Source organism: Tupaia chinensis, unplaced genomic scaffold (assembly GCF_000334495.1).
Source record: "Tupaia chinensis unplaced genomic scaffold, TupChi_1.0 Scaffold143602_1, whole genome shotgun sequence".
Classification (NCBI taxonomy): domain Eukaryota; kingdom Metazoa; phylum Chordata; class Mammalia; order Scandentia; family Tupaiidae; genus Tupaia; species Tupaia belangeri.
In genome coordinates, this window is record NW_006203448.1 from 506,527 (window position 1) to 518,930 (window position 12,404).

A 12,404-nucleotide genomic window follows, 5' to 3' on the forward strand; every position below is an offset into this window, starting at 1 on the left:
CGGGGCCCCCGGCCAGCCCTGGCCTGACACTGTCCCCAGAGCAGTGACCCGGTGCTCCCTCCACACAGGCGCTTCCACCACTCGCTCACTGACCACCACCGCTGGGTCCGCGAGCGCAGCCACGAGTCCTACGCCAAGAACTACTCGGTGGTCTTCCCCCACGACGAGCCGCTGGCTGGACGGGGCATGAGGAGAGGTGGCCCGCCCGGGGGCTCCGGCCGTGCTAGGCTGTGGGGGTGCTGGGATCCCTCAGGGTGCGGGGTGGCAGAGGTGCACAGAGCTCCCCATGAGCACGAGGTGCCTGTGTAGTGGGTGTGTGTGTGGGGGTGCGAGTGTGGAGGTGCATGTCTAGTGGGTGTGCATGTAGAGGCATGAGCACGAGGTGCCTGTGTGGTGGGTGTGTGCGTGGGGGTGTGAGCGCGGAGGTGCATGCCTAGTGGGTGTGTGTGTGGGGGCGCGAGCGTGAGGTTCCTGTGTGGTGGGTGTGTGCGTGGGGGGCGTGAGGTGCCTGTGTAGTGGATGTGTGCATAGAGGCGTGAGCGCGGAGGTGCATGCCTAATGGGTGTGTGCGCAGGGCCACAAGTGCAGAGGTGCATGCCTAGTGGGTGTGTACGTGGGAGCGTGAGCACAAGGTGCCTGTGTGGTGGGTGTGTGCGTGGGGGTGCGAGTGTGGAGGTGCCTGGGTGGTAGGTGTGCACGTGGGGGTGTGAGCGTGGAGGTGCATGTGTTGTGGGTGTGTGCATGGGGGTGTGAGCGTGGAGGTGCCTGCATGGTGGGTATGCTCTTGGGGGTGCAAGTGTAGAGATGAATGCATGGTGTGTGTGTGTGGGGGGTGCAAGTGTGGAGGTGCATGCGTGGTGGGTGTGTGTGTTGGGGGGGTACGAGTGTGGAGGTGCATGCGTGGTGGGTGTGTTTGGGGGGTGTGAGCACGAAGGTGCCTGCGTGGTGGGTGTACTCTTGGGGGTGCGAGCGTGGAGGTGCATGCATGTTGGGTGTGTGTGTGGGTGTGAATGTGGAGATACATGCATGGTACATGTGTGTGTGGGGCGTGAGCATGGAGGTGCATGTGTGGTGGGTGTGTGCGTGGCATGGTGGGTGCCTTGCAGCAGGTGTGTGCATGGCGGGCATGTGCACAGTGGGTGTGTGTGCTGCAGATATGTACACAGGGGTGCATGTGTGGCATGGGGTGTGGACATGGGGGCCCGTGCCGTCGCACATCAGTGGGGACAGCAGTTGAGGCACACTGACACAGAGCCTGCATGGGGTGCCTTTACTCCTGGGAACTCGGTACACAGTGAGAGCCACTGTCAGGTGCCCTTCCCGGAGGTCTGCCCTGCGTCTGTTCCCTGCCCTCCCTGTGCTTTGCTTACTGGGGAGCAGGGGCCAGGTCCTGGCTGTTCTGGGGTGTGGGCTGTGAGGTGCTCAGAGGAAGTTTGCTGAATGGCGGATGGCAAGGGAGGCAGGCCGGGAGAGTGGGTGATATTTAAGCTGGAGAAGGTGCCCACCTCCTCTGGGACGCCAGTGCCTGGGCCTGAGAGGACCTCCTGGGGAGAGGCCTGGAGACATTGCTGGCCAGGGGCTGCTTCCCAGAATGCCCTGGCCCCGAGCAGCATAAGGGGCCAGCTGTGATCTCAGGCCACACAGGGCCTCAGGCCGGGGACTCAGAGGCCTCCCCGGTGAAGGCAGGACCTGCTCAGTCGCAGGGATGCAGATGCACCGCAGGGTCCTGCTGGCCACGCTCCCCTGACCGAGAGCCTCTTTAGCTTCCTGTGACCAATAACAGCCACTTAAGATTTTTTTTTTTTTTTCTTTTTAAGCAGAGGAGCCAGCCCCCTTCTAATGGGATCTTGAGAATAACAGTTTCCCCTTGGGAAGGTAGCCGTGGGGTGTCCCCATCACTGGCTGATTCAGTCCATAGCAGACAGCGAGTTTAGAGTTGGGGTTTCCTGGAGTGAGGACTGCGGCTGCTCTAGGGTTCTGCATGTGAGGACGCCGCGCCCCCTGCCCTGGGTGTCCTGCACAGAGTGGCCAGCCATGTGTGATGTGTCCCTCCCTGCCCAGGAACTCCTCGCTCAAGGCTGTGTGTTCCAGGAGCGGCACGGCTGGGAGCGACCGGGATGGTTCAGCCCCCAGGGGCCAGCGCCGGTGAGTAGCCTAGCACCTGGCGGTCACTAGCAGTGGGGTCTCCTGGCCACCACCCCAGGGGCTGCGCTATCTTTGTGAGCCAGGAAGGCCCCGCCTGGAGGACCTCGCCCTTGCGTGTCCAGGGGCCGAGCCCAGCCAGCCAGCCGTGGACGCTGCCACAGGCCTGCCACCCGCCCGCAGCAGCAGGCCTCAGGCGGGGGGCAGAGCAGGAGGGTGTCTTATGGGGAGGGGTGCTCAGGAGACCCCCAGGATGTGGGGGAGTCAGTATCTTGGAATCACGTGCTGTCGGCAGCCCCGGCTGCTGTCAGGAGGAGTATTGTGTGCGCGGTGGCGCGGTGGCATTTCCCTTCGGGCTTCCGTGGTGTGCTGGCTCTGGGTGCTCTGTGGTCTCCCCAGCCCCCTAGTGTCTCCCAGGGACCCCAGAAAGACCACAGGGCCGGCCTACTAGCCCCCAAGCAGCGACGTGAGCTTTAAGGCAGCTGAGACTTGGCACTCAGTCTGATTTGTACCGAAGAGAACCCTGTCCTCGCTGCCGTGGTCCGTCCCCTCCCTGCGCGCCCATCTCCCATCTCCATAGCAACCGACCTCACGTGGCACTGTCAGGGGAGATGGCGCTAAAGCTTCCAAACAGGCTGGGGCTCTGGGGTCCCTGTCCTTAGGGCCTGTTGGTCATCGTCCGTTTTGTTGGCCTGTGGGGATAGATGGGCTCTGGGGTGATGTAGGGAGGGTGGGCCTGGACAGACCCTGCCTCTAAGCCCAGCCCACCAGGGCCAGCAGGTCTGGCCCAGCAAGCCTTTCTGCTGACATCAGGCAAGGAGAGGAGACAGGAGGAGGCAGCGGGGACACGCCCTAAGTCCCCAGTGAGCGGACTGTGCGCCCTGCTCAGGAGCCATCCTGGGAGACCGGGTGATGCCCAGCCTCTGGCACCGCAGCAGGGCTACAGCCGCTGGGACGTCCCTGCTGGGGCCTTAAGCCAGAGTGAGGCCTGGCTGGGAGGGAGAGGGCTCCGTGCAGAGCTCAGCCGGGCCCGGGCCATGGCACAGCCGGCACAGCTGGCACCTCACCTGTGGCTTCCCTGTGGCAAGGGGCTGAGGCGGGAGGCGGGGCTGGCAGCCCTGGGTGGTGGGAGCCGCCCACACCTTCACTCACACCTGTGCCATGCTGCAGCAGCAGAGGTGGGCGGGGGGGGGACATGTGAGAGTGGGGAGCAGACCTGGGGGAGCCACGGCCCAGGAGCCAACCGGAGCCCATGCCCTGCCTGCCCACCTCTGTGCCCAGCTCTGTGGGACACTTGTCTGTGGCCTCGGAAATGAGTCATTTCTCAGCCTCAGTTTCCTCATTCTTAGGAGTGTGAGGCACTTCCAGTGCTAGGCCCAGAGTGGGAACTGGGTCCCAGAAGGCCTGGCATGAGCGCCTGGGGTGTTACCTGCCCCCGCTCCCAGTGCCCCCACCCAGCTGCCCCCTTCCTGCTCCCACACCGAGTGGCAAGCCCTGGCAGGGCCTTGGGGGCCCTTTGGCCCTTTGCTTCCCTGGGCACACCAGTGTGTCGATCCTCTGGGGCCCTGGGCCGGGCCGTGGCTCTCAGACCTCTCGGCATCACCCGTGGGAGAGGGTGGCGATGGCCCGTCTGCAATCGGCAGGTCCTCAGCTACGACTACTACGGGGCTTACGGGAACCAGGCGCACCAGGACCACACCTACGCCCGGCTGCTGCAGGAGGAGTACACCTTCGACTTCCCGCCCCACCAGCCGCTGGTGAGCAGCCCCTTTCCCACCGAGGGGGGAGACCGACTGGCCCCTCTGCCGCCCAGAGAGCTGGCCCTGTGGGCTCCCCCTCCACCGTGTGTGGCTGACTCCATCTTGAGGACTCACTGGGCTGTACCCCTCTCCCTGGCCCCTCTCTCGGTGCTGTTAAGCAGCAGCTGGGCCTGAGGGTAAATGTTCTGCTGGAGGCTGGAGGCTGGAGGCGAGGCTGGAGGCTGGAGGCGAGGCTGGAGGCGAGGCACTCGGACAGGCCTGGGTCTGGTCATGCGGCCTCAGGCAGGGCTGCCCCTACCTTCCCTGCTCCCAGGCCTGCACAATGGTCTGCCCCTCCTCCTTCCTGGGACCCAGCACAGGAACTCGACCTGCGGGAGGCCCCCGATGGGGCCGGGAGGCACTGATCCTGGGCAGGCCTTCCTGAACCCTCCGGGAATCAGCAGAGGTGACCAGGGCTGGAGGGTCTGCAGGGTGGAGCCTCTCACTGGCCCTTCCACTCCGAAGAGGGCGGGTGAAGCTGGCCAGGCTGATGGGTGGCCGTGTAGAGGTGTGGTCTCGGGGCTGTGTCCCCGGCATCTGCACCCCTGGGAATCTCCCAGGGGCAGCTCTTGCAGAAAGAGCAGTGTAGTGTCCACCCCGAGCCTGTCCCGCTGTTTGGTAAGGCACTTACCAAGTGTGACGTGGCCGTGCGTGTTGTCACAACCTGGAGAGGGCATGAAGTGTCACCGTGCATCCAATATGGTGCAGAGTCCAGGCCTCGGCCAGGGGTCCCCAGAGCCCAGGGAGGGCTCCCGTACCTCTGGGGGAGGGCAGCTGGCGGCTTCATAGTGTTTGCCCGCCGCCACTCGGCCCTGCCCTTGGCTCTGTGCTGTGCTGTGGCCGCCCCAATGCCCGCAATGCTCTTGAGTGAGGGCCCTGCCTTGCGGGGCCCTGCCTTGGGCAGCCGTCCCGCGGGCAAGGAGCCACTCCCCGCCCGAAGCCGCTCCGGCGTGCAGCGTCAGTTCAGGCCTTGGAGGAGGACACGGTGGGAAGAAAGGCGGGAGCGCGTGCGTCACGCTCCGGCTGCCACGTCTTAGCGCCTGTCCCTGGCGGCCACCTCCTGGGAGCGCAGGGCTCTGTCTGGCACCTTCACATTCGCAGCTCCTAACGCCGTGGGACTCCAGGCCTTGAAGGATGTGGGAGCCTGGGGCAGATGCCAACTTGGCATTGCGGCTTCCTCAGCCTCCGCACGCGCCTGCAGCAGTCCTCACTCGGAAACACGCGCACTCTGCGCTGGCAGCCGCCCCAGCCGGGAGGATCAGTGAGTGAGCGAGGAGCAGCCCGGCGGCTGCTGGGGGCTCTGCCACCCGCGGGCCCGGGGACTGCCGGGCCGGATGAACGAGTGGCAGGAGCCCCTCAGGACAGGGCTGCCCAGAGGGAGGTGAGGCACAAGGTCGGGACCTGGGAGGCCGAGGGCCATGTGCGCACCAGCAGACATGAATGCACCACTAGCAGCTCTGCAGGGGAGTATCCAGGCCTGCGCTGTCGGCCAGTTCCCCTGGTGTAAATACCGTCCCCGCCGACTTCGCCTAACCCACCATGTCATCCCTACATGGGGACTTGGGGGCGAGCTTCGCTTTTGGCTCTCATGACAGCGCCCCCTGCAGGCCCAGCTGCGGCTTTGCCACGGTCTAGCTCAAGGACATGGGGACCAGTGCTTCCCGTGTGTGGTGGTGGGTCTGGGAGGAGGCCATCCGGCCTGGCACACAGACGCTCCTCGGGACGCACGGCTGTTACTGACATCTTTTTATTTCCAACAATGAAGAGGTGGCATATCTGCTTAGCAGCTGGGTGCCGAGTTAGAGCTCTGAGAGGCAGGCCAGTGGGTAACAGGAAACCTCGAAAACCTGGCCAAGGCCCCCGGCGGTGCAGGAGTGAGACAGGGAGCGATGCTCCGTTCTTTAAAAGCAAAGCGAAACGACAACAACGAGGCTTTATGGGGACACAACCCACATGCCGCACGCTTCGTCAGCTAAAGGGCACCACTCCACTTCTCCCGGTCCTCCAGGCTGTGTGACCGCCCCACACGGCCGACTGGGCGGTCCGAGTCCCAGACCTGGCGACTTGACAGACATGGAAGGCACATGGACATGAGTGCCCCAAATCGCCCAGAGGGGAATGGAGGAGGAGGGGCTGGGTGTGGCCATCTCCCTCGGCGGTGATTTCTCACTCTCCCTCTCTCTGTCTCTGTCCAGTGAACACACAAGCCATTACATACCCTTTGTAGTTGCCACTCCCCTACCCCTTCCACCCCTGCCGCCCAAGGCAAGCACCAGTCCGCTGCCGCCCCTGTAGATGGCCTGGTGTAGGCACGCCAGTAAGGAGTCACAGGGCAGGTGTCTTCCCATATGGCGCTGTGTTTCCTGGCTCCACCATACTGTAGCGTGGTCAGTACCTCATTCCTGTCATCCTCAGCAATGGCATTGCATGCTACAACACACCACGATTTATTTATCCACTCATTAGCTCCGCGTTCCCCAACCTTCCCAGCACCAGCCTCGTGGAGCACAGTCGGGCAGGCGTGCCGGGAGGACCCAAGTGTGCCACATCCACATGCACCCACACGCACCCCCCGCGTGCACCATATTCACATGCACCCACACGCACCCCCCGCGTGCACCACGTTGCAACCTGCAATGCCCCAGTCGCAATAACAGGCTTCACGCTCTCATGAGAATCCAGCACCACTGATCATCCAGCAGGAGGCGGGCCCAGGTGGCAAGTTCGAGTGATGGGGAGAGGATTCGCACACAGAGGAAGCCTTGCTCACTCACCCACCCCTACGCGCTCACTGCAATAGTCCTAAGGGAATATTGTCATTTTAATAGTAGTAAAGTCTCCCATTTTATGAACAGAAGATATCTTTCCATTTATTTAGGTCTTCTTTAATTTCTTTCAAAAGTATCTCCAGCATTGAGCGTATCAGTTTTATGCTTCTTGCGCAACATTTATTTCTGAACCTTTTATTATTTTTGATATTCTAAATGAAGCGACTTGAACTTCCTTTTCAGATTATTCAATGCTAGTGTATAGAAATACAAAGGGCAGGCCTCATAGCCACAAATTAAGGGAGCCAGATCTCACATGGCTGACTACAGTCGGGCTCCTGGCCCCTGGCGACTTGAAAAACATGCTAGGCACGCGTGTGGGTTTGCCCCCAATCCTGACAAATTGGAGGAACAGAGAAAGGACTGCAGCTTGACCACACCCCACTAGGGGGAGCTTTCTCCCTCTCCCTCTCCCTCTCCCCCCGCCCCTCTGTCTTTTTGTCTCTTTTTGGTAAGCACATGTGCATTCTGGCAGTTCAAAAAAAGAAATACAATAGGGTTTTTTGGTTTGGTTTTTATATATTGATCTTGTATTCTCTAACCTTTTAAAATGATTTTATTAGTTTTTTAGTGGGTTCGTCATGATTAATATCCCCAAGATCGTATTAGCAACAAATAGGGCTTTTTTTTTCTTTTCCAGTCTGGATGCCTGTTGCTTTCATTTTCTTGCCTCATTGCCTGGCTAGGGCCTCCAGCACAATGTTGAAGAGAAGTGGCGAGAGCCAGCGTCCCAGTCTTGTTCCGGATCTTAGGGGCGATGCATTCCGTTTTTCGCCGCCATGTGATTTGTATAGAAGCTGTTTATCAGGCTGAGGAGGTTCCTTTTCATTCCCAGTTGGTTTTAGGTTTTTATCACGAACAGGTGAATTTTGTCAAATAAGTTTCCAGCATCTCTGGATGACCGTCCGGGTTTTGCTCTTTGTTCTCATAATACGGTGTATTAGGCCAGTTGGTTATTGGAAGCTAAGCCAGCCTCCCTTCCTGGGACCAATCCCACCAGTTACGGCGTGTGACCCTTGCTTAACGTTGCTGAGCTTGGCTTGCTCGTGCTTCACCCAGGGTTTTGGGTCTATATTCCTGAGCGTGTTGGTTGGGGTTTTCCTCGTGACATTTCTGCCTTGTTTTGGCGTCAGGAGGATGCTGGCTTCGTAGAATGAACGGGGAGGTGTTTCCTGCTCTGACATTTTTTGGAAGAGTTTGTGAAAAGCTGATTTTAATTCTTTAAATGCTGAGTGAAATTCACCAGCGATGCCATCTGGGCCTGAGCTTTTCTTTGTGGGGAGTTTTAAACTAACAAATTCAACCTCTTTTTTTTTGGTTAAAGTTCTATTAAGATTTTAAAGTTCTTCTTCATTCAGTTTCAGTAATTCATGTCAGTTTCCGAGAATTTGTCCATTTCATGCCTACAGTTGCGTGCCAGTCCAACCTTTGCTAATGACAGAAGCGCCTGAGTGCAGGTAATTTATGAGAATGGGGGTTTGTTCAGCTCATGGCTTTGGAAGCTGAGAAGCCCAAGAGCAGGTGCCGGCCTCTGGGAAGGGTCTTCTGGCCACATTGCGACATGGCAGAGTGCAGGAGCTGGAACAGAGCAGGTCACTGCCTCATTCTCTCCACCCAAACCCAGCGGTGGGAGTCCCTTCCCATGCCTGGTCACTGTCCAAAGGCCCACCTTTCAGCTCCACAGTCAGCCTCTTAACACCTTCCCGTGTGAATCTGGGGGCACATTTGTTTACGTGAGGCAGGTAGTGGCGTACCCTTTCATTCCAGATGTTCATGCTGAGTCTTCTTTTGTTTGCTTTTTCATTGTTAGTCTAGCTAAATGTTGCTTTGGGCAATCTTTTCAGGGGCAACTTTTGGTTTTGCTGATTTTCTCTATTTTTCTATTTCTATTTAATTCATTTATGTTCTCTCTATTATTACTTTCCTTCTACTTGCTTTGGGTTTAATTTGCTCTTTTTCTAGTTTCTGAGAGGAAAGAAAGGTTTTATTCTGGCTCTTTTGTAACAGAGGCACGTACAGGTATCAATTTCTCTGTGAATATTGCTTTAGTGGTATCCCATAAATGTTTGTTTGTTGTGTTTTCATTTTCATTCATCTCAAAGTAACTTGGAAGTTTCTAATTTCCTTTGTGATTTTTTTCTTTGACTCATTGATTCTTTTTGAGAGGTTTTTGCTATAGGGCGCGTGTGCTCACCAGACAGACAGAGACAGAGAGACAGAAAGCGAGAAATCACCCCCTGGGGGAATGGCCACGGTGCAATCCCTTCTCCTCCATTCTCCTCTCGGGAACTTGGGCACAGACGCATACGCGCCTGGCGTGAGTTTAAGCCACCAGGTCCAGGACTCGAACTGCACTCAACTACATGGAAGTCCAGCGACATAGCCATTACGCCAACTGCTGGTCCCATGACTCATTGATTCTTTTTTTTTTTTTTAGAAGTTTTTGCTATAGGGCGCGTGCGCTAGCCAGCCAGAGAGAGACAGAGAGACAGAAAGCGAGAAATTACCCCCCCAGGGGTGATGGCCACACCGCAATCCCTTCTCCTCCATTCTCCTTTCGGGATCTTGGGCACGCACGCTCATGCACCTGGAGTGAGTTTTAAGCCACTGGGTCTGAGATGCGAACTGCAGTTGACTACATGGGAGTCCAGCAGCATAACTATTACGCTAACTGCTGGTCCCGACTCATTGATCCTTAAGGAGTGTGTTGTTTAATTTTATTTGTGAATTTTTCAGTTTTTCTTCTGCTACAGATTTCCAATTTGGTTCCATGTAGTCAAAGAACATACTTTGTGTGGTTTTAGTCTTTTGAATGTCTTAAGCCTTATTTTGTGGCTTAGTATATGATCTGTTCTGGAATGTTCCCTGTGCTTGAGAAGGATGTGCTTGGTGTGTCCTGGCTAGCTGGAAGAGAGGGGAGCTCAGAGCTGGCATATTGGAGCAGCCCCGTGTTCTTGGGAGGAAGCGTGCCTTGAAGCCCATGCCCTCACCTCCCTCGCCTCCCTCACCTCCCTCACTAGATCAGGAAGGAGTGTCTGGCCTGCAGAGGGGCTGCTGCTGTGTTCAACATGTCCTACTTTGGGAAGTTCTACCTGCTGGGGTTGGACGCCAAGAAGGCTGCAGACTGGCTCTTCTCGGCAGACGTCAGCCGGCCCCCAGGTATGGAGCCTGAGGAGGGGACTGCCCTTCCCAGCTTCAGCACACATGGAGCTCCGTGGGCACAGTCCCAGGCACCCAGGGCTCCATCCTGGCCTCTCTTCTGCCCCTCAGCCTGTCCTGGCTCCCCTTTCTAGTCCCCTCTGGCCCGTCACCAAGCCCGAGGCCCTGAGCTCTCCCCACCTTCCTCCCCCATCCTCTTTCCTTCCTTCTCTGTTCCGGAAAATATGCAGGGCTGCAGGCCTCTCCTGGGACTGCCCCCCATGCCTCCCCGGGGCTCCATAGCTATATAGCACACCCAGTTAAATCTGAATTTCAGGTAAATGACAATGACGTTTGGTTATAAGGACGTCCTCAGGGAGGCTGGGGACATTCGTCTTTTTGGTCACCTTCCCACCCACCATCTTACTCCCTATCACCCACCCACAAGCCCACTTGTCCCCACTTGTTCCCTATGACGATGTGACAGAGTACCGTGACCCGGGTGGCTCTGAACCACAGAAACTGACCCTCTTAGAGTTTTGGAGGCCGGGAGCACTCGGAGTGTGGCCCGGTGCCCTCCAGGACTCCAGCAGAGGAGCTCCTTTTTCCTGCAGCTTCTGGTGGTGAGCAGGGGGCCCCACCTGCCTGGGCTTGAGCTGTGCCCCTCTGATCCCCGCCTCTCCTGTCACGGGACTTCTCATCAGGACCCCTCATATGGCATCAGGTCCTCCCGTGACCCCCTAACTCCGTCATGTCTGCAAAGACCCATTCCCAAAGGCCGCACCCTCGCCCTGGGGCTGGGACTTCCACATGTCTCCGGGGACCTCATTCAGCAGTCATCTAGCCCCTGACTGCCCTCCCACCCGCACAGGCATTCCCGCTGCGCCCTGGAGATCCCCCATCCCTGCCGTCCAGCCACTGACCACCACGTACCCCCACTCCTCCCTCCGTCTGTCTCCCTTCCACTCCCCTGCTCCCCCCCTCCTGGCCATCGGCCGCCGCCCATTCGGCCCGCACCCACCTGCCTGCTCACCCAGTCTCCATCGTCTGCCCACGTCCACCCACACAGCTCTTCATTCTGCAGCCGTTTGCGGGAGCTGGCGCTGTTCCCGCACTGACTGGGGGAGATCAAAATGAACGAGGCATGAACCCTGTCCCCAGACTTCCCAGTGTGGTGGTGGGTGGGAGGGAGGGCTGGAACAGAGCCTGTGTCGGGGCACTTCAGGAAGACAGACGCCTCCCCGAACACACCAATGCCTGGGTGACCTGCCCATCGGCAACCCCCAACCCCCAACCCCAGGATCGTGCAGTTCCGCCAAGGGGCCTTTGAGGTCGTCTGCCTTTGGGGCACCGGGCCAGGCATCTGCAGGCCTGTAATGAGGGTCTCCCTGCCCACAGGCTCGACAGTGTACACCTGCATGCTGAACCACCGGGGTGGCGTGGAGAGTGACCTGACCGTCAGCCGCCTGGCCCCCGGCACCCAGGCCTCCCCACTCTCCCCAACCTTTGAAGGTAAGAGTGCCATGGCTGGCACGCCGGTGCCAGGACTTCAGCCTGCTCTGGGGCGGGTGGTCACTCAAGGCAAGACGGAGTGTGGGGGGCTGCCAGGGAGGCTATAATGGCCTATCCTGCCCCAGAGGTCTCGTTCTGGGCTAGATGCGGGCTCAGTCCAGGCAGCAATGCTGAGACTGAGTACCCAGTGACGGCTTCTTCACACTCACCTGTGCTGCGGCCTCAGGGCAGCCCTGGAAGGGGAGTCCGGACGGCACCCTGCCCATGGGACGCATCCGTGCTAGATCCCTCGGATCCCACCCTCAGGCCTGGACGGGCCTCAGGTGATGCCATGTGGTGCCGAGCTGAGCTGGTGCCGCTGCAGTTCCCCGCTGCGGCCTGCACACCCTCACTCCGGGCCAGTGCTGACGTCACACTGAGCCCAGCCTGCTTGTCGCTGGCCCTCACACAGGGCCGTCTCGTCTCCACCGGGAAGGAGAGGCGGCAGCACAGGAAGCTTCCCCTTCTCCAGGGAGGGCCCGTGCGCCTCCGAGAGCCAGGGCTTGCAGAGGAGGAAGGACTGGGCGTTGGGCTCTGCCGCCCGGACAGGGGTCACATCAGCTGGCGTGCTCGGTCAGTTGGACAGCCGGCGTGCATGTCAGTATTCCTAGGCAAGACAGCACTGCCCGGCGAGGCTCTGTGTGCTCGCTGAACATGTATGTGCTTAACATGTGTGTTAATTACGCACGGCCCGTCAGGCCAGCGCCAAGCCAGGGGACAGTCAGCGCGTGTGGTAGCTTGTGTGGCAGCGGCCGTCAGTCCTGCAGGCCATTTCAAATGATCCCGGTGGATTTCCAGAATCCTAAAGTTTGCACGCTCCTGGGAAGCCCTCCCACAATGGCGAGAAGTGCAAGATACACTCAGACCCACAGGGCAGCCCTCCTGGCCCTCGGACCGCCACATCCGACTGCAGGCTCCGTCTGACCTGGCTGGCGCTGGCCCCAGG

At 59.0% G+C, this 12,404-nt stretch overlaps 1 protein-coding gene across 1 annotated transcript in view; it reads left to right on the forward strand.

Annotated features, from left to right (window-relative positions):
* The window catches only part of SARDH (sarcosine dehydrogenase), a 74,221-nt gene that overhangs the window by 26,137 nt on the left and 35,680 nt on the right, over positions 1-12,404 (forward strand). Inside the window, exons 11-16 of the mRNA XM_006164266.3 lie at positions 69-196; positions 1,300-1,313; positions 2,062-2,145; positions 3,786-3,899; positions 9,790-9,928; positions 11,306-11,419. Coding sequence (XP_006164328.1) covers positions 69-196; positions 1,300-1,313; positions 2,062-2,145; positions 3,786-3,899; positions 9,790-9,928; positions 11,306-11,419 — 593 coding nt within the window. The remainder of the gene's footprint in view (positions 1-68; positions 197-1,299; positions 1,314-2,061; positions 2,146-3,785; positions 3,900-9,789; positions 9,929-11,305; positions 11,420-12,404) is intronic.